General features: G+C 41.0%; 1 protein-coding gene across 3 annotated transcripts in view; it reads right to left on the bottom strand.

Moving 5' to 3' along the window:
* Positions 1–1,300: 1,300 nt before the first annotated feature.
* Positions 1,301–26,992, bottom strand: part of TMEM161B (transmembrane protein 161B) — an 83,160-nt gene continuing 57,468 nt past the window's right edge. For 2 of the 3 annotated variants that reach the window (XM_080373051.1, XM_080373052.1), the window contains one exon: positions 1,301–26,132. In XM_080373051.1, coding sequence (XP_080229177.1) covers positions 25,855–26,132 — 278 coding nt within the window. In that variant the 3' untranslated portion in view covers positions 1,301–25,854. The remainder of the gene's footprint in view (positions 26,133–26,992) is intronic. The other variant, XR_013925065.1, reaches the window with a different exon arrangement.

The following is a 26,992-nucleotide window of genomic DNA, read 5'->3' as shown; positions in this document are numbered from 1 at the left end:
ATGCCGAGAAGATGCCTAACTTTTCTAAACACAGAAGAAACACAATTATTTTGGCAAGATACATTGTGTTAGTATAACAAATGTAGTTGCCTATATGCTTAGATTCATATCAGAATGGTAGATTTTTTAAAATCAATCTCCTAATAATAAATCTGCAAAAATAAGAATACTGCTTAAAAAGTCATGGACTTTGTTGTTTTAGACACAAAGTACCAATAAACTTACTATAGTTCTTGAAAAATTACCCCTATGGTTACCAATCCAATTAAAAATGGGGAGGGTGGTGCACAATTCCCTCCCCCACCCCCCACCCCCAACAAAAAAAAAAAAAAAAAGAAAAAGAAAAAGAGAGATGTTAGCAAAATCACCCTGACTCCTGGGTTATTATAACCCAGAGAATACTGGGTCATTTGATTTTATGAAAGTTTTAATTGTTAATCCAAAATACACTGAATTTATATTAAGACATTTCTGCAGGGATTTTATTTTTAAATTTTTTTTCCAACTGTTGTGTGATTCTTGTGCACCGATCCCAGCACCTGGGGCTTCCAAATCAGCCCTTGTCCACTGAGTTTGTCAAGACAGATACAATGAGTTTGCCTGGGAAAATCCCTGGGCTTTTTGCAGGTACGGCGACTCCTTTCCACAGAGAGGAGAGAGTTCACAGAAAGCTGCTTTGCAGAGCACAGAACGCTGTGTGAACTAAAAGGAGCTGTGCTGGCATCTCCAGGCCATAGGAGACTTTTTGTTTCCATAAAAATGCAGCTTGGGGAAGTTCATGGGAAAGGTCTGTCATGTCAGAATCACCCGCTCCTGGCAATGGCTTGAAAGTATTCAGTCGGGGGATACGTGGCTGCTGGAGTCGAGTGCTTTAATACATTTCATTATTTTGTAATTTTCTCTCGAGAATGAAGGCTTCGTTTCATCAATTAGGCAATCAAGGGCTGTGTGAGAGGTGTCCTTGTGGGTGTCGGCAGTCTGCACAACGGTTGGAAACTTTCCTCCCTTCAGCTGGGGTGACACTTTTAGAAAGAAGTTGTTTAAAAAAAAAAAAAAAGTTTAATTGCAGCTTGATTGTGCTAAAATGTACAGCACTTGATGTTAGCTGCTGCAGCTACAGTCCTTCAAGGTTTGAGAGGAAAAGTCTGCAGTGAGAGCTTCCCTCGCTGCTCCCCACCCCCCTGCCAAAAAAAAAAAAAAAAAAAATCAAATAAAGCCAGGCAAAATTTTAATCTTTCTTCAGTTCTGAACAAATCACACATATTCTTACACAACATGTGTTTGCAACATTTTATTTAAAAAAAAAAAAAAAATAAGACCCAAGCACATTAACACAAAGGAGGACAACTCCTTCAGCAGCATTCTGAAACTCTGTGGTGGGTCAGCAGGGTTTGTTTAACCTAAAATAGCATGGGCAGTGCGGGTAGCCACCACACAGGTGAACACCCAAATGATTGCTGAAACTCCTACAGCAGTTTTGTATGATTTCAGGAAAACCCTCTGGCAAAAGTAGAGTTCGTTCAGCCTACGACCTGCCTTCCACATCAGCCAGTGGAGCCTGGGGTACCGTGGCTCACACGATGTCCTCAGCAGCCCCTGGGACAGACCCACTTAAATGGCAGGCAAGTGGCAACTCCCCCGCCAAATAATTTGCTAGGAAACCAATTCTATTAAAACAAAAATCTCCGTAGAAATATTGAAGACCAGATCCTTTTTATTTTCTTTCCAGATGCTTTGCCTTCCCTATAAGTAACCCAACAGCTGGAAAACTTATCTGCAGAAATTTTTCTAAGTTGGGAAAATCTCTGTGTGGTGGTGATCCTGATGGGCTGCTGTGGATGCTCCCTCTTTCCTCCAGCAATACAAAACATTTCACATCTGCCTCTGGGAAACAGGAATATGACCCGTGGACCAAAGTGAATAAAGCCTGGCAGGGTTTGGGTTGAAGGGCTTTGCCATAGAGCTGGGCACACAAATCCTACCTTCTCACAAGCCTTCTCATGTTTTCCTTCCAAAGTTATTCCGTAGGAAGGAATGGGGACTGGCCACCTCCCTCACACGTGTACAAACCTGTTTGGTTTAGTAGTGGCAGTTTTTGGATAGAGCAATGCACTGCTGTATGCATGCAGAATGGCAGAAATGGGAGGAAGGAAAGAGGCCAGGTTAACAGCATTAATATAACCATCCAAACGCCGCGCACATGCTTCATTGCTTTGCTGAATAAATCCACAGGCAGCTGCGAAAAAAAGCAAAGCACTGTTAAAAAACCCACCCTTTTCCTAGGCAAGCACTTTTCTGTCATTCTAGACAATTTGTCTCCAGGAGCGGAAAACTCTGGTTCACGTGATGACCTGGATGCGGAAGCACTTCAGGTTCCTTGCAGCGGGTGCTGGCAGAGCAGCAGCCATCCCTGAAGAGCCAGCACCACGTCACCCTGCACGGGCTGGTGGGGTTCCGGGGCAGAAGACCCCAGCACCAGTCACGCAGGGCTCCCTCCCTGCAGCCAGGAGTTTCCCACACTGCCGGTCACCCACACGACCCCTCCAGCAAACGATGCACCAGCGCCAAAGGACGAAAAGACTGCAAAAGGGATGTTTTGCTTCTGGAGTAACTGCTGACACTTGGCCTCCACCCCTGGTTTCGCCACTCAGACTGGAATGGTTTGAAGGTACACGGGAGGCTGTGGGAGCATGTCTAGGAAGTGCATGTCATTCAGATGGGCTTGCTGCTTTCCACATGTATGAATTATTATTGTTATTGTCACCATCATCATCATCAATAAAGGAAAACAAACCTTTATGTTTCTCAAATGCACACCTTCCCCAAAAGCTAGTACATTTTGCCCTCTCACAGGACATAAGGGATAAAAAAAAAAATTTTGTAGGATCACCTTGTTAAAATATTGAGTGTTTATTATGACACTCTTTTCTCCAAAGGGCTCTTCTCATACATGCAGGACCGTTTGTTAAAGGCAAACTGCCAGTTGGCAAAGGCACAAAAAATGATCCTTTTACATTTTTAATTTAAAACTCATTCCCGAGAAAGGTACAGGATTGTCAACGAGGGACATTGAAATCCTTCATCTGCAGACCAGAGGCTATGCAAGCTCTCAGCCACTTCTGCATGCCCGTAGCATCTAAAACAGCATCCTCAAAGGCGAGCAAATAATTTCAACCCCCACCAGCAAGTCCCAGCAGTCCCACTGGGAAAGCGATGCCTTCAAGTCCCATAAAGGCACAGTTCCACACCACTGGGCTTGGGTTGATGGGTCTGCTCGCCACCACCAGGCATGGTGTTGACCAAGCTATAGGCATGTCTCTAGTTGAAAGCAGACTGTGAGGATGAGACCAGCGTACTTCACGGCCGCAGCTGAATTTACATCTTTGAGCCCCAGCCACCATGTCCTCTGCTGAGGTGGTGCGAGCCCTGTGCTTTAAAATGTTTTCTCTGCAAAGCCCAGCTTTCACTTCAACCTTTTAAGAGTCACTGATGCTACAAGCCAGAGCTTGAGCCACAGAGAGAAAGAACTAGAGGAAACCTCCATGTCTCTGCCTCTGTTAATGGCTGCAGCCCCATGTGATGTGCTGTGACCGTGACACAGCCTAAAAAAAGAACCAAAGCCATGGATTTGTCAATAATGTCAACATTCAAGTCAGCTAAGGAGTACCACAACCTGTCACTGGGGTTAGCCCTGCACTCAGCAGCAAATTACACCCACAGCTACAGGAAACGGGAAGCTCACTTCCCCCTCTGCTTCCATTAGTTGTTTTTCTAACAGTTGTTACTTAGTTGACTCATTGCAGGGCTTACCAAGTGTCTGTAGGGATTGCTTCCTCATTTTGCAAACCTGTAAGTGTGCAACATCCTGGAATTATGCAATTCAAAATACCCAAAAACCCCACATTTTTCTTGGAGGAGTCAGACCTTGTTTGAAATTATTTGGTTAAGCAGCGGATTAAAGGTACAGAAATGTAAGGATCTTAATTATTTGATTCTCCCAAAATACCTTTGATTAGTCTGATGCACAGGCATTTTCAGTTTATTAATGAAGCTTACTTAATTATGCTTAATTAAACATTTTCAATTAAGTATACTTAATTACGCTTAATGTAAAACATGAGTAATCCTGTCGCCTTCGTCAATGCATATATTTAAGCCACTCAAAGGGAAAGAGGGAGATGTTGCCACCACATTTCCCAGCCATTTCCAGGAGAAACCAGCAGCACAAATGGGTGCCTTCAGCTGGAGGCCTCTTGGCATATACTTACTCTTGTGGCCAAAGGCCTTATTTCTCTCAAAATAAAAACTTGTTGAATGTGGAGCAGTCAGTAGCATAATGCATATATAATGCAGCAGCTAAAAAAAATCTTGGCCACTTTTAGCTACCTCAGAATTTTGTTCCTGGCACTGGTACTTCTGGTTCTTTCTTGGGGTGACATGTCAGTGATTTTAAAAGCAAACAAACAAATCATTCACAGTCAGCCAGTTATTCTACATTTCACAAAAGCCCCCTGCTTTGGGCCACCGAAGTTGGCTGTGTGGGTCTACTCTAAGCACCCAGAGGTCCCACGGTTAATTCACGCATCATAGTGTAATAGTCTTTAAAACTAGACTGTGGGCAGAGGTTATTCCTGCTTACACCTCTGAGACTCTGTCCGAAAAAGGATGTCGTCTATGCTTAGTATGTCTTACCAAAGCCTGACCCCGAGCAGTACATCCCAAAACCACTCACCACAAACTGGCTGCTACAATCGATGTAGTTTCATGTTCTAGGTGCAGCACAAGGTCTCCAGAAGACTTTGCTGTTAGCAACAAATACCGCAAGGTCACACTTCTCGCCTTATTTCCATCTTACCTGCATTTATTTGTTTTGTTTCTTCGTCAACAAAACACAGAGCCCCATGGCAACAGAGCCCAGTCAGAGCTCAAGCTGCCAAAGACCACCTAAAATGCAGAGCAAGGTCACCATCTGCTACATCTACATCCCCAGCTCTGCACTCAGGATCTCTCAAAATCAGGTGCAGGGAATTAAACTATCTCATCTCAGAAGCTGACGGCTTGGTCTTCATGCAGGGAGACATCATCTGAGCATCACCACCAGCAAGCGCATAAGCATCGCCGAATAACTCAGTGGGGGAACAAACCATCTATCAATCAAATCCTACTGCTGAGGCCACGGTTCAGCAACTTCTTGAGGAGACTTCTTTTGCAGAGAGGCATCTGGCGACAAACTCACTTGGACAAAGTGGCAGGGAGATATACGAGGTGGCAGCAGGTCTCTGCCTTTAGAGGGGAGGAAAAGGTGGATGGCAGGATGGGAGGAGAGAGCACTACATCAAGAGGCAAATCATTTTTCTGACTGTGCTTTCCTCCCTGCAGTTCTTTCTTCTTTATACACACAACCCTACACACATAGAGATATATACATACATATAGGAAGGCATCAAGACCCAAGAGCAAGTGCAATGATGAGTGATAACCTGCAGAGGAGTGACTTGCCGTAGTGCCAGAAGATGCTAGCGACTGCAGCAAAGGGAGGAACAAGGTCTGATGGAAACATCACTGGAGCGGAGAGGTGTATCCTAGACAATAAAGATGTCACCAGGTTCTGAGAAAGGAGCGTACGATGAAAAGTTTCAGCTGTCAAAGGGTAAGGGATACCCCTTGTGATGTGGAGCAACCTGGACTACCTAGAGAAGAAACACAGCGGACAAGAATTTTGACAGAAGGGTGGAAAAGTGATGGGAGAAGGTCACATGAGGTTGTAATTGGTACAAGCTGTAAAACTGTGTTGTTGGAGGCTCCCAAGTGGCCCTGAAGAAGAGGAATTGCTCTGACGTCTTGGAGGAAGGGTGAAGCTCTAAGACAGAGCCTGACATCGCCAGGGCAGGACTTGGCAATGCATCCACCCACCATCCTCCGCAGAGATGGCATGGATTCAGGGGAAAAAACCCACCGCTGATAGTGTAGCATTTTGCTCTGCCACCACTTCCAGCGCAGGTCTCCTCCTTTGCCCTTGGTGCCATAGCACGTGAATTCTCACCCGGCCCCACATCGCTTCTTTCTTCTCTCACCAGAACTCACACCCTCCCGATCTCGTGTCACACTTCGTTGCTGGGAATGCCAATTCCCAGTGCTAAGGGTGCAGCCAGAGCACAGGGTAGGGGCCTCCTGAGGGAACGGCTGGTGGACTTTGCAACCAAAAATAAAGGGAACCAAGCCCTTGCTCCCTTCCAGCTGCCAGATCACCCACTCCTCCACACAGGGGTCTGAGCGTGGTTTTAGCTGGTGCTCACCACCAGCTCAGCACTGCTTTCACCAAGCTGCAACTTCTCAAACCTCCTGGGACTTGCAACTTCATGACTGAAAGTTTTTTCTCCCCCCTCCTGCCCTTTTTTTTTTTTCTTTTTTTTTTTTTCTTCTTGGCATCACTGTGTTTGGCTCACTACCACTTTTGTCTTTGAACTCTCCTAGCTGGCCCTACAAAGGTCAGAGGTCTCAGGAGCTACAAATAAAACCCAAATTGTCAGTGCCTTACTGCCAGTATTTCAAAATTATAACAGTACAGAGTATGGTGTATCTCTAGTCATGTGCTAATTCATAAATGTGTCCTTAATAAAAGTGTTCCAAAGAGGAAACACTTCAGACTCATTGTTATGGGTAGAGCTGGGTGAACACCGATACAAATTTTATGTGAATACTGGTGATCTTTTTCTTTTTTTTTTTCCCCTTGGGTGAAAGTTCCCATCAACATTGAGGGAATCAAATCCTGACACTTGCTTCCAGCCAATCCCCAGGAAAACAAGTACCCATCCCCAAACAGACCAACATAAATCTTGCTCACTGGGGTTCAGACCAGGAGGTTTACGATCTTGGGTTTATACTTACCCAGAAGACAAAACACAACTGGTACCACAGCTACAAAGATAGTGGGTTTCAAAAGTGAAAAGCAACACACAGAAGGGAAGACACGGGTCATTCGAAACGTGTAATGCTGGAAAGAGAATCAAGTTTTTGCAGAAAATATCTTAGGAAATTTTACTTTGCTCTGTGCAATATTGAGCAGGGAACACACTGTTGATGGGATATGTGAATGTTCCTCGTTATTTCAAGGCAGAAGGGTTGTATTATAAAACCGCAACTTTCAGGCAATCCCACCTGACTCGGACGGGCAATTGAGGCTGCTAAGCAAATTGAACTCTTCTCACACTGCTTTGCAAAATGAGGAGGAAAATCGAGGGAAAGCATGCGTGAAAGCTGTAATTTACACTCAGAATAACCAAATCATGTCATTGCATAAGAAGATGGTTTCTCTACAATACCCAAGACCACTTTGAATAAGAATGTCATTCCATGTCCGTAAGAGTCAGTATGAAAGGGACAACTTAGCATTTTACTTTTTTTCCCCAGGTGTGCTAGGATGGTGTGTTTTTTTTTAAAGAGCAAACCTTTTCTGATCCCAGTTTTGCAAACTGTTTAGTCTCCAAACATGTGTGAGAGTGAAACGCATCTTCTTTTTCCACAGCAAGGGAGCGACGCACCTTTAATGTGACTAATGTCACCAGCAGCATCGAGATATTTTTATGATGCATTTATCATTGCAGTGATCCCCTCCCTCACACCTGGGACAGACTGAGGCTGTGCGCGGGACGCTGCTGCTGAACAGAAATGTTGATGCTAGCTGAGGGAGCCTTATGAGCAACAGCACCAACATGCAGAGAGGGGGGAAAAAAGGCTAGGGAAAGATTACATGAACATTTATAGGTTGTGTGTGTGACCATACGAAAAGCCCTACAAAACTCACTACAATGCCGCTTGAGTCACTAACAAATTGAAGCACTTTACAGAATTTGTAGCTCTTCAATAATTTTGAATTGCTCTAAAATGCTCATGCTCCAAACCATAAAGTCTTTCTTAACCACTGCAGACGTATAAAAGGCACATCATCAAAATGATGGTAATCAACTCCTTCAGTCTCAGGTGTGAAATGGTTCTGTATTTTTCCTTTGCCATTTTTGTTATTCACCAAGTGAAAAAAAAAAGAAAAAAAGAAGGAAAAAAATGGTCATAAGGATGCAAAGAAAAAATAATCCATTTTCTGGATTTTTATGTAATAAAATTCAAAAAACTTTGTGAGTAAAAAACCCACAGTTATCTTATGCAAGACTGGCTAAGCTATCATAAAGGTGGTTTTTTTTTTTTGAACAACAAAAAAACAAACCAAAAAAAAAACCCACACGAAGGGGCTGAATAATGTCCAGAGCTATCTATTCCTTTAGCAGCAAAAGTGTTTTATGATCAGAAGATGGAAACTTGAAGCATGTTGCACTAGGTACTGATAATAGGTTATCAAAAATCTTAAGCTTAACATTTTTTTCCTATAACTCTCACCACACAGCAGAGAGCAGTATTGATTTGTCTAGGTCAGACATGCATAACTAGGAAGTTGTGTGAATACTGGCTATTTCAGTTTAGCCACTAAACCAGAAGAACATCTGTGTGTGGGAGGGGAAATTCCATTATAACCAAGAAGAACATGAAAATACATTCAACCTCAATTAAAACATCAATCACAAAAAACCAAAACTCTTACTTGGAGATGGATGGGAACAGGATAGTTCAATTTCTGCTCTGAAAAAATAAAATCAAAATAATTAGCAAACACTGGTTTTGCCACAGTTATTTATTTAATTCACAAATATTTTAGTCCCTTGAACAGAATGGTCTTTTGGATTATTTTTTTTTTTAATTAAAACACCACTTTCTCTTATGCTGCTCACTGCTGAAGCATAAACGTATGTTGCCAAGTACATCCATTCCTGCATACAGCTACTGCAAAAAATCCTCCTGCCTCTGTCCCTGAGAACAGGCCTGAAGACTGTTGAAGCTTGTTGTAACGCAGTAACACAGTGTGGTGTATAAGCGATCTCGCACTTAAAAGATGTGAAACAACAGAGATGCTGCAAGGGAGGAAAAACAAGTGCCTCAACAGAATTGGAAGCAGTAACTTTTCTTTTTTCCCCTGCCCCCACCCCCCCTTCTCTGCAACGGCCAACTAAAGTAATCAGATAAACTAGGTCAGCACGAATGAACAAGGTGAGCCAGCTGCAAACGAAATGGGCAAAACAGCAATGACTAAGATAGCTGGGAGGGCATACGCACCTGAGTTCAAATCTCTAGGGAACAGTTTCATGCAGCTCTAATCAATTTTTAAATGTGCTTACTCTTGGTTTTTACAAGTGAGTTTAAACCCAGTATTTCACACTAATTTCAGAACTGTATTTTGCATCAAATGACACAATAAACTAGTCGCTAAATTGCAAAAACTTCAGTTAAAGTTTCTTCCTTTTTCAAATTAATCAAAATGCACGCCTTTGGATTCAGCAGGGACTACATAAGCAGCAGCAACCAGGTTTCCTTACAGACCTCCCACGTACACAGCATGTAAAACGTACACTTGCCAGTGAGACACAGGCTGATGCACTGAAAGCACTGGGGTGAAGCAGGACCAGAACAGGAATCCCGCCAAAGATGGCGTGGAAAAGAAAATACCAACTAAAGCAAGCACGTAACACTCCTTCAGGATCTCAAGAGTTTAACATGAGCCCTGGGGACCTCGTGCACCGCCGGGACCAGCAGCAACGCTGACGGGATGCGGTGCAGCTCCTGCCACAACCCCATCCCCACTCAGGATGCAGGAGGTGCACCGGCTGCACCCCCAATTGCTCCTCATCCTCGGGGCAATGCCCAGCCCTCACCTAAGGGTGGCTGTTCACAGGGGAAAATAAAGGGGAATTTGGCTGTAAGCTGCGCTGGGCCCCGACGCTGCTGCCCCTGAATCCAGCAGCCGTTTGGTTCTGCCCAGCCAGTCTGGGACATGCCCGAGCTTAAAAGTTACCGGGACAGCAAAATGCGACCAGGGCCTGCGCACAGATTTCAGAGCTGACCTTGCGGGAGGCAGGTTCCACACCTGGCCCCGCGGCCCTCCCTCTCCACGGGTCTAACCACACAGAGGCCTAGTATTTACCCACTAAACAAACTGTTCACGTTGCTAATTCAGATTCATCGCGGTTTTGTTCGTTCACCAGCGGGAACTTAATTTTAAAACCCTTTTAACTGAATGACCTGCTGGAAGTACACTAAAGTGATTTCATTATTTTAAAGTTTCCTAAAGGAAAGGTCATTTGCAAACTGACCATTTTTCACGTATACCAGCAGCAGCCATTTTTCAGCATCCAGCCTCTTACCCCTTCCGTCCTCCCTTGCACTTGGTTTTACACCCAGGAGCAGACAGGCTGAAGAGCCACTGCAACCATGAAATCTAGCCAAGTAATTTTAAAGTAAGAGTTTAAAACTGAGTTTAAGAGCTAATACCAGATAATTCCACAGCGTTGCCTTACTTTTTCTTGCTTTCCCTGTATGAAAACACACAAGGTCCTCACAAGTGAGCGTGCCACAGAAAGGCAGGGGAGGGGGAACTTCTGGGGAGAAAGCAGATGAAAAGCCTCACGGAGGACAGGGAGGCAAGTCCCACACGGGTGGGATGCATATTGTCCCAAGCCAAGTGTCCGGGCAAGATCTGAGCTAAGGACTTTCCTTGTGCCAGAGTCTTTACAGAAAAGCCAGGACACTAAGGTTATGGTAGCAGATACTTTCAGTAGATGAGTTAAAGCCCACCTTCCTCATCCTCTTCACCAGTAACTTACCCTCAAAGCGCTTGTATTCTTCAGTCTCTGGGTTTTCGCATAACCAAAGTATGCTTCCTCGATGCCACTTCTAAAATCCAGTATTTTCACACTGTTGCTGCCACCTGACGTTTTGATTTGAGCACAGAACGATGAAACCACCAGTAAATAAATATGTTCAGTCTCTACCAGTTGCACTTTCATCTAAACAGAACACGCTTTGAAACACATAAGAACCAACAGACAAAATTTCTTTCAATGTTTTGACACTTTTATTTTTTTAGGTATACGAAACATTTGTATGTGAAAGGCTTAGTGTAGTCATTTTCTCAGATATAATATCCCTCTCCCAGCAAAGAGCTTGCAAAAAATAAACCTTTACACTTTTATGCAATTGAATCAAAAGAAACAGAAGATGGAAGTAAAAACAGGATTGTAGAGACGAAATAAAACATTGAGAAAGATATTTCATATAAGTAGCACAAGCCCTGACCACTTCAAAACTTAGTATTTTGGAGTGATGTTAATACAACCTCATTTGCTTGTTAAAAAGCAGAAATACTGCTAAATCCCCTTAAGCAAATAAGCCAACTTTCAGGGCACTTCTTCCCGCCCGGTTGAAGAGCAGACTTATGTTAAACAGCGCAGCATCACAGACGTCAACAGCTGCTTCGGGCATATTTATTTCTATTTAATGCCTTCCACAGAAGGCTGCTTCCGTCTTGGCTAAAGCTCTGTGATTGAGAAAAAAATACGTGCAAGTTTTGCTGTGTTGACTGGGAAGTTAAGAGAACACAGACGGAAAGCATTGTATTAATCAAAATCTGCTAAACTGAAAGCAACTATTAATTCTGTAATATGAGTTCTTTTTCTGTGAGTTTTGGGTAATTTTGTTTTGTATAGATGCAAACATCAGGAACTTGTGGAGCTGACAGAGGATGGACTTTTTTTACAAAAAGGCAGCAGAGCTGGACTTTATATGCTTTCCCAAAAGGCTAAATACATGCTGCAAGGTGACCTGAGTATGTTTCAACTCTTGCAACAGCTCATTCTCTAAGATGTGTAAGAAAAGTGACTTCTCTAGCGGGAGTAAGGAGAAATGATAAATAACGGTACCGTGGAAGGACAAAAGGAACCAGAGCAAGAAGAATGCTGGATTTCTTTCATAACCAAACTCAGAACAAAACCAGCCAAACAGCACACAAGTAGGAAGAAGCATAAAACAATCTAAAGCAGGCAGACAGGGACAAAACAAAGAAAGGTGAGAACATCTCAAGGACAACGGAAATAAGAAGGAAAATTAAATAGCTGTCTATTACTTAATAGGGAAATTAAATTTTTTTTGCTGCTGGAATGTTCCTTCTTTTCCTGATGGCAGCCAGGATACTGAAAGACTACCAAATACTAAGTCAGATGCATGTAATCAGGAGTGCTTGAGGAAGCTCACTGGAGTATTTTGGTACTGGCCAAGAGTCTCACCACACAATTACTGACCTGCCCCAAAAAGCTTGTGGAGGACAAGAAGTTTCATGGGGCTGAAGACGGGGAAATACAATGTCCACCTACAGAAAGTATGGCGGGTCTTAAACCACCTAACCTACCTTCAATACCCAAACAAAAACCCCTAACAGATTCCTAATCAACTTGTAAACCCTGAGAGGGTGAAGCGATAATGAAAGCTAACACAGATCTGCCAAGGACAGATCATGTCAAATCAACATAATTTCCTTCTTTCACACAACTGGCCTGGTATGGAAGGGGAAAGTAAGAGACGGTATCTGTCTTGCCTTTATTAAGGTCTCTGAGGCAATTTTGAGAAGGAAATTTTCATAAGCAGAGTATAATATATGGATTAGGAGCACAAAGCACATACTTGCCACCTGGGATATGACACAGAAGAACTGCCTTAAGCATCTCACTGTTAGACAGGGAATATATAACAGGGTGGGAGGTGTTTGTGTATAAATCCACATACATATAGTACATGTGCATGCGCACTCCTAGGAAGACAATATGCTTCAATATTTTCCTTACCATCTTGGGGGTTGGACTAGATGACCTTTAAAGGCTCCTTCCAACCCAAACTATTCTGCAATTGTATGATCTTAGTATGCTTGCACAGAAAACACATGATAAATCTAATGGAATCAAGTGACGATCTGTGAATTTAAAGTAACTTTGATAGTTATTTTAGACCATTTCTCCAAAGTATTTAAAAAAAAAAAAAAAGAAACACAACAAAGTGCCAGGTACTATATTTACTAGAGAAGTAAAAAGCATATATACAAAACCAGGAAATAATCGCCTTGCAGAAGTACTGCATAAAAGATTCTGGGAATTAGGAAACAAAGGTACGAATCAGTGTTGCAAAGCTGTTGCAAAAGAAAAGACAGAGTTTACTGTGAAATATATTAATAGGGCTGTCTTATTAACACTTGGGAGGTGATGCCTGGGAGGGATGAAAGTCAAGGGTGGGAGGAAAAAAAAGACTAGGAACACAGTAGCACGCGGTACAAGTATATAAAGGGTGAGTGATAATTGGCTAAATTTGTAACTAGATACCACAGGGAAGTGTGCCTGGTGTCCCTCTTCACGGGTGAGGAAGCAACACGAGTACGGGATGCAGAGAGATGGTAAGAGTGTGCTGGGCTGGCCAAGGGTGAAATGCCCAGGTGGGGACACAGTGGCCACCCGCTGCTCTGCCACAAACAGCACCCCTCAGGTAAAAACCAAGCTTGAGAGAGCAGGCTCCATGTGACAACCAAAACGTGAACAAGCAATATACACAAGAAAAATTAACAGAACATAAATGCTACTAAGGGAGAAAGTCTCCAACCCAGCTTACGAAGGCTTCAGTGACACACAAGGAACCCCCGAATTCCTACTGAAACATCCTAAAGCAACTGCGATAGATTGCCTAACTACCATCATCAGGCATCCACTTCCCAAGCAACGTTCTGATGAAAAGGTGGTGTTACAGGGGGAGGGGGTCTCCAAAGTAGAATTTCTTGACAGCAACACAACAGTCTCAATAAAAGAGCCACCAAAATATTAATAATAATGATAACCATATATGGAGGAAAAGAAGAAAATGGTTCTTGCCTCCAGACATTTAAGAGAAGTGGAACCTCAAATTGCCAGCTCAGGCGTGAAGCCAGCATGTGCAACAGCAAACCTGCTAACGGCTGCTGCCGCCTGGAAAGCCAAAACGTGAGCTAGAGGCTAAGTGCCAGTTGTTGATCTCTCATCTAGCTGCTGACCTAAGGAGCTCGTCTGCTCTATTGTTAGCTGCAAAATAAAAATCATAAAATTGTAGCACCAGAACAAAAAGTTCAAGTGCTGAAGACTTGTGCTTCTAACTTTGTAAGAGTAATGCTCTCACTCCACTCTTGACATGTTCAATTTGTCACCTTTTAGAAAAGATAATTTCCAGAGAAAGTTTTCTTTTCTGAGATATCATTATGCCCCTAGACAGACAGAACGTAACATTCCTATTTCATCACTTTACATTTCTTTATTTCCAAAATCACCTTTTTTCTAGGTATCAGCAAAACCGTATTTTAAAAGCTGTCACCACTTGGAACTTTTCAAAGGCATTAAAACCTCTGCAATATAAAAAACAGATACACATAGTCTGCATTAAAGAAATTCAGTCTGTGCGTTTCCTCCTAAGTCATGTGGCAATCCAGCCACAGCAGTGCCAGTCCAAAAGTTCCAAAATTCCCATCTTTAGAACAAAACTGAATTAAACAGCAGTTTAGGTGTTTGCTCCCTGGTTCCTTCACTTTTTGTTGATTAACCATGTATTGAGAGCAGTTCTTGCTCACCTGTAATACCTCATAGAGAGGATGTCTGAAGACAACCCAGTGGAGAATTCACCGCTCCAGGCAGCAATGTAATTAGTGACTCGCTCTGTTAAAACCTCATTTTCCACTATTGCAATCTGCCCAGTGTCAGGTCCCAGTCCCTGGTTCCTGCCCTGTCTTCCTCTAAGATTAGAGACATTCTCTATGCAGCTTTTACTCCACATTAAGGTACTTTAACCTTGGAATCGTCCCTTGATACTCCGCAGAGTGCTTTTTACATTTCTCACAGTAAGTCATTTTTCCAGCCCTTAAAACCTCCTCAGCTTTCCCAGGTACTCACACGAAAACCAGCAGCAGAAGCCGCCTCACCCCGCAGTGTTACAGCACCGATCCTGCTCACCCTGCATGACACAACAGTCTCCAACTCGCCCCTTTTGGTTTTTAATCTGAGTCACATCCCCTCCCGCCTCCCAGATGTTTTTTAGCAGCACGTATCGAACCACCACGTTTTGCTTTCCTGTGGCCAACAAATCCCTGTCCAGATCAACTGCTTTCTGTATCCTTTGTACCGTGATTTGCAGCCCAGATCCCTTGCTATACAACTCTGCTGTGGCCACCCACCCCCTACATCCCCCTTCCCACTTTGGTGAGCTCGTGCTGCCTGGGAGATGCCAGTAACAGCTTAATCCCACTCTGTGAACAAACAAGAGTACAGGGGAGCTAGAAATCCAGACAAGATGCAGATGTTTGGGCTTAAGATTGTATATTTTACTCTTCTCATCAGGCTGATACCAACACATGCATACATGCAATGAAAAAAACTGGATTTCAGGACCAAAAATTGCAGGTATGTCCTATTCCAAATATAACCCAAAGGAACGGGAAGCAAAGCAGACACCCATGAACCTAAAAAGCTCAGACACATCCAACACCAACTAACAGCCCATATTCTTTTAGTTTCTGACATACGCACAGCTGCTCCACACTATACCCAACAGCATACACCTATAAAAATGAGCATCTCGGGAAATCATGCAAGTTCTACGCTCATTGAAAGATTGCTTTCAGATCTGACAGGCAGGAAGAACACAGTCATGGGTTGGTATCCAGAATCGCTGCAAGCAGCTTGTGCATCTCATAACTCTGACATAAGGACGCTTTATTCTCCTTTCAGCTTTTAAAGGGAGACAGAATTACAAAGCGGCTCCACACTGCACAGACTGGGAAGCTGCCTCTCCCCTGGACCCATCAGGGCTGCACCCCAGGAAAGCAAAATGCTAATCCACAAGAAGCAGTGTTCCAGTGAGGTCTTAAAACACTCAGCTAATTATAAGAAGCATAAAACATTGCAGGATTAACTCCAGAACAAATGTAACAAATTATGTTCTACTTTGTAACATAGATTTAGAGGGAAACCGAACATTCCTCCAAAGGAGTGATCTCCCAGTCGCTGCTGCATCCGTTTTGCAGTTCACCCATTAACAGCCTGCCTACTAAGCAGGCAAGCAACAACTGTCTTATGCCTTCTTTGAAAATTCTTCATAAAATCTGAATCAAAACAGCAACATCTTCACTATTTTCTCAGCCCTGTCCAGACCAGCGAGCACTGTACAGGTACCCAATGCTTGCCCTCTTGGCTGGAGCTGCCAGGCTCTACCACAGAGCAAACTCTGCTAAAACTTAACATTTCAAGAAGTTCAATAGTCCCTAGGCTCTTACACTGATGACCCACGCTCGCACTTGACAGCAGAGGTCAGCTGTGCCAGTTTTCCTCACGGAACACCTTTTAAATCAGTGGGGCTTTTTGCAGTGCGAACCTGGTGGGTTCAAAAGCAAGACGTCATACAACCCTTGAAATCAAAGGCTTGCTTCCATCCCAGGAGCACGCTGCCAAGGCTGTCACAGCAGCTTCTTGCTGCAGAGCTGATGAATACGCAAAGCTGGAGGAGCAGAGCACGCCCCTTCGTGGCAGCCAGTGCTGTGGCTAGCAGAGGGACGGACGCTTTTTCCAGGCAACTGCTGGACTGTCTGAGCTCTGCAGCACTTGACCACTTCACACGTAGAAAAGGTGCTGTCGAATCAATGGTGCAAGTAACCTGATTGTTTGGTACAGCTCCAGCCAAAGTCCTTTTGAAGGCTGTAACAAATTTCGCAGGGCACAGACACCTAGCCTAGAAAAAAAATCTTGAGAAGCGCCTACACTACATCAGCACCCACTGATTAACTTGGAGCAGCGAACTAGCACCAACACGTTACCCAAAGCATAAGCACGGAATATATAAGCTGCGAGAACACACCGGGTTAAACAGCTATTCTACTGCAAAGTCCTGGGGACTGTAGACTCTCAAGGCAGTCTCAAGCTTCAGGTTGCATGGAGAAAGCAGAAGGCTGAGATGGCTTCCGAGCCAAACAAATCTCCCACCACAGCTCACCACTTTCCTCCTAACAGTGACTTTAACCTCATCCTATTATCTGAGACAGGCTGACCACTTTCAGGTGGAGGTCCCACAGCTCAAATGCCTTGCGCTTTGAAATCCTGATCCCCAAAATCAAGACTGGCTCTTCCTAGGGGAGATGCCTGTGGAGGCATTTTTCCCCTCTGTAACAGGACTGTCCTTTATAATCAAAGGGGTCTCTGGCAACACTGTGGTTGTGAGTTAAAGGAGGCTGTTTCCTCAATTTTTTTTATTTTTTTTTTTTTTTACCGCTGCAGAACTACCTGAGCAGATCTGGCATCGTGTATCTGTATGTGTTGCATGAATGGAAAGAAAATCCATGCGTAACTGAACATGATATTCCAAAAATGAAATTTAAAAAACAAAACAAAAAAGGGGGTTACATAATGTTATTACTTTAAGTATATTCCTTCGTAGTGCTGTTAGGATGAAACAAATAGAAAGGACCATGCAATGGGTTTTCAAACACATTACTTCTCTTTTTTTTAAGACAGCAAATATAATCCGTTTTAAAGTGATTTCCTGTCAGGAAGGGTGACAGTCAAGAAGATGATAAATCCTATGACTGTACTAGGAAACTCAACATTTCCTCTGCTTACCACGACGTACAGTCGATCTTTTTCCCAGGGAGTTAAATTGTTCCCAAATTTTAATTCTGAAATGCTTAGAAATTAAAACATTTATATACAATCTGTAAGTGGTTCTTTGTGGATAAACTACTATTCATATGACTAAGACACTATCTGCATTTATACTAGAAAACTGTTTATTCTGCCTCACCCCAAACAGGGAGGGGATAAATGGTCTACTCAATTATTTCTAAAGAAGACATACAACTGCGGCTAGCACAGAAACTGAGAAAAAGTCTGGCTACCACATGCTTTTTGGCGAACATGGAGATTTTGCACAAGCTGGTAGAGTGGGACGTATCATAAAAAAAAATAGGAATAAAAAAATCACACTGATAGACAACAAACATTTATTGATCTTTGGCTTTAGAAACCATCCTATTTTGGATACGGGAAATATTATATAAAATAATGGTAGCTGTTTTTAAACCTAGAGCAAGTACTGTAAAACAGTCTATCCTTTTACAGTCCATAAATGCAAGGCATGCAGAGTACATGTAGGGTACTAAAATACTATATAAGCATCACTTGCAGTAGACATTAAGTGTCTAACATGGATAAACACTTTACAAAGGCAAGCAAGTTGATGGGGCAGTTGCTATACAGCAGATATCACAGTTTCTCTTAGAATTGCTGGGGTATTACCATTAGCAACTAATAAATATAAATTTAGTTTTAACACTGGATGCATTATAAAAACAATTATAACATTTCAACAGAACAAATGGGCAATAAGAAAATATAATCCTGCCTCACTCTGCAAAATTTACTGAAGTTAAAGGAATTTAGTCGCCTAGACAACAAACCAATTCTTACTATTTTCACATTAATAAAATGCTGCTCGATACATGGTAACATTAAGCAAGACAAAATTAGCTTCTTTAATGCTCTACAGTAAAAAAAGCAATGTAATTTCTTACACATAGTGTAAGGAAATGTTCAGTAAGCTTACTGGAGCAAGTACTTTCCCCAACAGTGTACTACAGACAGTACAGATTGCTACAGCTGCTTTTTAGAGCTAAAAGCTCAAAATGCTTTTGCAAGCCTTCCTCTGAGGAGGGCTTCCTTTGGTGGATTTGAATCAGCAACACCATCTCAACTTACAAGCACTTCATATTTAGAATGCATAATGAACTCACGAGTAGGCACCTTGCTGCTTCCTCAGTTTTAACTTCCCCACTGGACCAGACCAGGCAGGTTTCACCTTCAGTTCTTGCCATTCTTGGAGGTGGGGAAGTAGCTGAACAGGTAAGCATGGTTTTGCTATTCAATACCCTAACAGCATTCTAAAAAATTAGAAGGTGTAACTTGCGCCTTTCTTTTTGTGCAGCCGCTTTGCCAGAGGCCAGCCAGCCATGTTACAATCCAGCTCTTTCATACTCTTTGTGCCCCACATCCATGTGGATGTGGTGAACTTCAGTGCAGCCTCAAGCAGAATCACTTACCTGGCTGAAGTCATTGAAGTCACCATGTGCCTGCACAGCTGGGGCAAAAACAACACCCAAGGTGAAACTATAAAACTTCGTTAAAGTCAACCTGTTCAGAATTGTGTATGTCCTCTCCCTCAGTCATAAAAAAAAAAAAAAAAAAAAAGAAGAAAACTGAATGCACAGATGGCAGTGGAGTGTTATACTACCAGTCAGATAGTGGGCAAAGCTATTACTTCAATGATAATCTAACAGGAATGGAAAAGATTTCTTCAAAATCTTATTTGCCTCCAATGTGTAATAACCCTAAATGCACATGGACACTCTATATGCCAAAAACTGCAAGGAAACAACGATTTCACAGCAAGGCCCATTTTAAGGGCTAGCAGTCTTTGCATCTCCTTTCCAAAAGTTAACCTGCTATTATGTAGCAAAGTAAGTACAAAGGTACACGCAAGAAATTTTAAGCATGTCTTCTAGAGACCACCCACGTTGAGGCACTTTAGTCTACAGTGTACAAAAAGAATGCAATGTAGCTGTAGGTTGTTTATTATTTGTAGTAATTGTACCTAAGTATTATCCATACAGACTAAAAAAATAAACAACAAAACCAAACAAGCACACCACCCCAAAACCAACCAACAAACGCCCACAAAACCTCAACCCAAAATAGAGGAAATCCCCAAATCTCCTATTCACAGATCCCCATGAACCTCTAAAGCATAAAGCAAACGAGACAATTTGTTTTGGAACAGCCAGCAATGCAATACCAGTCAGGACAGGTCAATATCACGTGACAACCGTTTGACACCGTCCTCACTGTGAAGCATGATGGTCTTAATATTTGTAAAGCTGTAACTATAAAAATTGTCTTTCAGCAGTAATTTAGCAATAAGATGAAGTTAGACATTACATAAATAACATCGGAGGTTTTCCAATTTGGCAAATACTGAAATGAAGGGAGGGAAGTCTGTTCTTCTTAGGTTTGTTCTAGAGTAGGAAGTACTATGTGCTTTTCACTTAAAAAGACAAAAAAAAAAAAAAAAGACTATTAACAGAACAACAACACTGAATTCATGTGTGTTCCCAGCATCAGAGACTTATTTAAAATAAAATATTTACAACTTGGCAGATATTCCCTGTGCAATTCGTAACAAGTCTACCTTATGAGAAATTTTAGTCTTAAATTATTTAATAGCATCTTTACACTAACATTTGCTTACATAAATGGGAAGACTGACACATTAGACAGTTCCCTGTAATTGCTATTACAGAGTATTTCCCCACATGTATTCCTCCTAGAAAACTTTACATACTGAAAATGTGCAAGATCGTTATCAACGGGACAAAGGAATCATTGAAGAGAAGAAAAACAAAAACTGTTTGTTGGCACATCATGACACGTGTATGAACTGTACTTAAAAATAAAATTCCTGGTGCATTTTTCATTGTCCTAGGTCTTTATCAAAAATACTATAAATATGCATTCTCAAAGCTTAGAACATATACAGGAAGCAGTTACAATGAACAGAGGAAAAGAGAACAAGGTTCACTTTAAACAGAAGATATTTTAAGCCAGGTTTTAAGAAATACTTAGCAGCATCATAAAACAAACAGAAATGGCCTACTACTAAGGAGTTTGTAAAAAGCTACTCTCAAAACCCTACTGAGGTGTTTGTTTTATAAATAGCAGAGTCATATAGATAGCATGTTGTTAAGAGAAATCCTGCAAATCCAAGTAAGAACTCTTGACTGATGTGTGATCACACATGGAAAAAGTTTGGTATTTACAGGTGGATTTCACACTTCAGTATAAAACTGCATTTGTTAATACTTTAGTCTGGACATCAAGTTAGAAAAAAAAAAATGTAGTGCAGAAGTATTTGACCTCTAATTGCAGGCACTGGTATTAAAAAATGCAAAGATGATCCATGGTATCAAGATTAAAAATAATTACCATTTAAAATGCCATTGAAATCAAAGTTAGAAAAATACATACACACTGGCACACAAAACAATGTCCAGTGCAGTATTACTCTCCCATCAGTCCACAGTGAGAGACTGGAAAAAGTTAAACGCAGCATATACAGATGTCAGTAAAAGCAGCCTTGAAATAACATCTTGGCCTCATGATCTCACCCACAGAGGAGGAAGACCTTTCAGCCTAGCACTACAAGTGAAGATCAAACATGCCATCCATCTCAGTCAGTGCGTGCTCTGCCAAAGCCACAAAGCATGGCAGACCTTCCTAAAGAAGAAGTTGCACAAAAATCACGCTGAAGCACAGACTGACTACTCTGCATCAGCTTACTTAACTAGATTTGACATTTTGCTTCAATACTTGTTGCCTAGATGCTCTTTAGAGTAATATCAGAGAGGTCAAAATATTGCTCTTAATTTACCATTTGAGATTTAGGACTTAGGCTGCAGATGCTGAAAATAACAGTCTTGTTTACTCATAATGGTAAAAATTCACATTTTGTATTTTATTTAGGATACAACTGACCTGCTGTTGCCTTCCTTTATTAAGGTTCTGCTCAGCCATACTAAAAAACTTGTCCAAGAGAGCACATGATTTTCTTTGGCCTCATTCTGATTCAGTATTTCTGTTTCCTCCATGCACCACTTATTAATTCTTCAGTCTTAACTAAAACGTTCTAGTTAAACTCGTAGTGACAAAATGAACCATGGGGTTAAATCTGGGGGTTTTGTGGCTAACAAACAAATGCACAAATCGTGTCACGTGGCAAAGCATGAAGCACAGCATTTAAAAACTGTTCAAAATCTTCTCTGGAGAAACAAGCTAACATTCAAAAGGAAAACACAGGGCTTTGAGAATAAAGAGGCATATGGCCTTTTACCTTGTAGAGCCTCCCAACAGCAATAAGACCAGACAATTTACATCTTCTATGTGGTACATCCAAGACCTCTATTACCTGTTAGCTGTAGTTACTGTGACATAGTACAAACTTTTAATTGTTCCTTTGAAGTCTGCCAAAACTTCTGTACTCCCTAACCACTCCATTCACTGAGGTTATGCTACCCAATTGTTGTGATGATGCATCTTTGTGGCATTTGTGTTGGTAGGTGAGTTTGACTTTACAACCCAGGTAAGCACACATTTCTACTCACACATCTTGCAGTACTTACAATTCAAAGGAGAACAACTGCCATAGAAACCAGTTTTCTAAAGCATGTCCTTACGCACAAGGATGTTCTGTTATACAGCTATTAACTGCTTTTCTGCCATTACTTGATCTGTTGATTCTTGTGCAAGAGAAATATGGAAGAGGAAAAAACTGTGCAGCTAAAAATACCTCAAAACCTGGCAAATCCTTTAGCTTGAGATGGTACCAAAAAAGGACAACTGCTGCCTGAGAACACTGCCTGCAAAGTGGAAGCATAGGCTTGTTAGAATCTCTTCTCCTTTTCCTAATCAATTTCTCTAAGCTCAGAAATAGCCCAAATGTTATGTTTGGACTTCCCTGAACTTGCTGGAAGACTTGGATTTATCACTAACTTAACACCTCATCTAACGGGACTTCCATAATAAAAGTGCAAGTATTTAAACAATCGTTAACAAGTTTGTATTTCAGCTGGAATTCAAAGTTACTTGTACTATGGAAAGGAACTACTCCTTCAAAAATAAGATTAATTTAAACCAAGCCAACAAATTAAAAAAAAAGTACAATCCTGAACTAATTTAGCCAAGTCAGTTTAGGGAATGTAGGGAAAAAGCTGTGGATAGGAAAAAGAAGTCAAGTTAACAAGTCACATTACTGGAGTGAGAAAAGAGAGATGTGAACTCAGGAAGAAAGAAAGAAACGTTGATTCTTTGTCAAAGGCACCTTTCCTTCTAAAATCTCACAGAAATTAAGTAGGTAGTAGGTAAAATGCAAGACAAAATGTTTAAGAATCCTGAATAAAAACTACTAACTTTTCAGTCATGTTTTACCTGCTTTTCCATTTCTGCAAGATGCTTTTTCCTGCTCCCCCAGGTGCTGATAAAGAATTGCATGGGAAAAAAAAAAGCACACTTGCCAGCTGCTGTTTTAAAGGAACTCACTAAAGAAATGAGCAGATACTCCTTTGAAGCTTACATCATATACATGGAAGTCAGGACTATCAGGGTTGCTATTTTACTTTAAAAGCCCCCTTTTTTTAGCACATCAGGTAGTTCCAGGAAGCACTGCTCACAACCGCAGCAATATGCTCCCTCTAGTTTGTCACCTCACAATTCAAAAGGCATTTATTGCTATCTTCTAGTTTTTAATAAGCTTCCTAGACTTATGTAAGGATTAAATGGATCCGAAGAAAGACCAGCTCCCACTCAGATCAGACTGCTGACCAGAAGGTCAACCATTCAGTTCTGTGGAACAATGAAACAACAACGGCCAGAAGCGCTGATCTTAACACCAGCAAAGTCCAGGTGCCTATTTTTCACTGCGATCAGTGTGACATCTGAAGAATAAAACAGCATGAGCTCTTACCAAAAGCTCCGTGAAGCTCAGCTACACAATTACCTCTGCTGAATGCAGTATATAATAACTACAGTTCACTTTTACTTAAGAGCTTCCAGAATAAATACTTATGCCAACAGAAATCGTTACTTAACGTCATTTTGAAGTCTTCTCTAGTATCCAAAGCTTATTCCTGTCCTTCACATTGCAACAGGTTACGTTCTCCTGTACAGTGAGCTAATTCAGCCAAGTTCATAATCAGAATCAAACTGCACTACATCGTTTCATTGTCCTGAACAAAACATAAACATTACATACCTAACCATAACTTAAAAGCTGGCCTTATTAATTCTATTAGTAATGATACATCTCAAACTAACAGCAAGTGAGTCCAGTATTGCTGGACCTGTCATATTTTGTCATTCTAATTTCCTAGGAATGTTTTGAGATGTGAAGCTATTAGAGTCAAATATTTTTCTTTACGCCAGTTCACACAGTTAAGCCTTAGTCCCCATATGAAACGCTGGTGTGAAAAAAAGCTTGCAGCACCAGTAGCACTGAAATACTACACTGCAATGAAACAGGTAGAACCATGCAATATGTTCTCAGACATCCAAAATGCATGCGGTAGGTACTACCTGGTGTACACAAATCTTTCCCTACTATCAGTAAATACAATTTAATAAACTAATAAATAACTTAAAAAGGCATTCAATATAGTAAGACAGTTTATCACCAGCTTAAATTCTTGACTTTCTGCATTCGTTCAGTTTGTTTTCCCATATGGTAGGTTTGCTACATATTAAATATTCAGTTACACGTTTCCATTTATAAATGCTTATTATATGCCAAAGCTGTACACAAATTCAAGAGAAAAAGAACAGTAACATAAAAACAGCTAGTATTAGTTAAAAAACCCACTGACCTCTGCAAAGTGTAATATTAACTTTTTTAAAAAGCTACTGCATATAAATTCCCATTCCTGTTTTGCAATTATACAAAACATCTGAAAAAACTGTCGTTCTACTTTGTTCTGTAATGGTTTTATATTTGCGATCCCTCTAGTTAAGCAAAGCTTGTGAAATTAATGCTTTGCTCCTCCTTATTATAGCAGGTTTTTTATACAGAAAATCTATTTCTGAAGCTAACAGATATTAGTTGTTACTATATGGCCAAGTTACCCAGATTAGAGTGGCAAAAGATGATCTGACAGAGCAGAAATATCAAGATTAACGGTTTAAGTAGATCTTTTCTTCTAAAAGAGCGTGAGTTTCTTTAGTATAGCTAAGTACCTTTGAAGAGGCACCAAAAACAAATAGCCCTTTCAACTGAACTTTCAAAAAAAAATTTAATTTTCATTCCAAAAGGGATCTTGAGATTACTAGACAAACATACATCCCTCTCCCACGGCCCTGTAAGATACATTCAGTAATTTAAAATAAAGATTCCATATTTTATAACTTCATATATATTATATATTTAATATATAATATATATTTATACGTACATTACACAGATACATACACTCTCAGTCAGCAGGATTAAACTGTTTTGTTTTGAAATGTTTGATTGGTGTCACTAATCTTCTACTATTTTCTGTGAATTCAACAAAATTTATCTATTACCTGAAAAGAAGAAATTTAAAAGATCCAAATGGAATCTGTGGATCAATAGTAGCACCAATACAAATGGCCATTACTTCAAAATGACTGCAGGGACTGAAACAATGTATATTTTATAACTCTCACTGCACAAGCATTCCTGCAAAATATTTAGGCAGCAATACCTGTCAGCTCCACATATCTGTTCCGGTTAAATTTAAATTTTATACAACTTTCCTTACTGTAATATACAGCATTTCTTTTGTCCTGTTGGATTATTTCATTTTTCACGGAGAAAAGTGATCGATAGCTATCCAACAGAATATTTTTTTTTAAATCCCCTCTCTCCTTCTGTTGTATGGCTCAGTTTCAAGATTTAATCGATAGGCAGCCACTATAACCAGTACCCTTCTAACACAGTTCAGTCACTGACTGTTGATGTTTAAAACACAAAGTTTTGAGGTTGGCTTGCTATTTATGGAAACCAAGATACTCGGAGGTCATATCTTTCAGTACACTCGCCACCGCCTGCCGCACAATAATATCAGTCAGTCCCAATACTATAATTCAATTAAGTTACCTACCATTTGGATAACAAAAATAACAAACCCAGCTGCAATTTTAAACATTATAAGAATATTCACCCTGAGAACACAGAGGAAGTGTTTAAAAAAAATTCTGATATGTTTTCTCTTCATATATAGTTTTCTTCTTTTCTCTTCATCTCCTCTTGGGTACCTGGGTTTGTATCTAGCATTTGACCTCACACTTGCTTCGTCAGTTGACCTGTTCATGCCACAGTCAGGTACTGGTGATAGAAAAGCCCAAAAAGGCTTGTAGAAAAGAGGCAAGCAGCAATCCACCAGGTGAGGAAAGACAGGAGTCCCCGGAACAGGAGAGGAGTGAAAATATTCTTTAGGCTTCCCAAAGCCATTGTTATTTGTACTACAGTTACTTTCATCTTTCCATCAGCAGGTGGAGACTCAGAATAAACTGAATTGGGAAGCAGACTGTTTTCTGCTGGAGTGTCAGAATTCAGTTCCGGGTAGATGCCCCAAGAATAATTACCTGTTAAAAACAAACGCGTAACAGATTTTTGTAGAATTAAATGCAAGTTCTGTTACCTCTATCACTCTATAGATCATCTTAGATATATTTTTCACACACACAAAACCAAAAAATTTGGAAGCTTTTATAACTTAATAAATGCTAATTCTATTCATCTGCATGGCTTCCTGATCATACTGCTAAGCTATTAGGGTAGGATTCATCTTAACTTTTCATATCCTAACATCTACATGTGATACAGCTGCCTTGGGACCCCCGTGAGCGCTGGGTATGATTCATCTCACCACATGTAGTTGTCTACTCCAGAACGGGGTGAATCACAGCCTAATAAAGCCTACCTCTTTCCGCTGACATTTTGTAAAAAAGAATGCCATGACTGCATGGCAGGCTGTGAAAGACATCCGTCACAAAAAAGAAATAAGAAGAAAAAAAAAACCAGAGTGACATCAGATCTCCCAATAATGAAATAATCCCGTATCTCATAATTTCCATTCAAAAAGCCTACCAAAGATTGAAAAGATGAAAAAAAAAAATCTTTTAAACAGATGCTCATAAGGTTAAATCAACATTGCTTTATACAGCTCACCTTTAAAATACTTTTTTAAAAGACAAATACTTCAACAGAAGTAAACAGCTTAATTGGTAGTATTGCACCATTTCTCAGAAATAAATCAAACGAAATTAGCATATAATTGAAAGATGTCAAAAGCAGCGACAGAAGAGGACTGCTTAAAAGCCACACATCAGAATGTTTTAAATTGCAGGAAACTGCAATGTATTTCTGTACTGCAAGTACCGGTACCTTCAAATTCTCCTTAGCAAGCTGAAAATATAACAGAATACATTTTTGTTGATCCAAT

This window comes from Falco punctatus, assembly GCF_963210335.1.
Source record: "Falco punctatus genome assembly, chromosome: Z".
In the NCBI taxonomy this organism is placed as follows: Eukaryota; Metazoa; Chordata; class Aves; order Falconiformes; family Falconidae; genus Falco; species Falco punctatus.
Note: the sequence above shows the minus strand (reverse complement) of the source record. Positions and strands in the feature narration are given on the sequence as shown.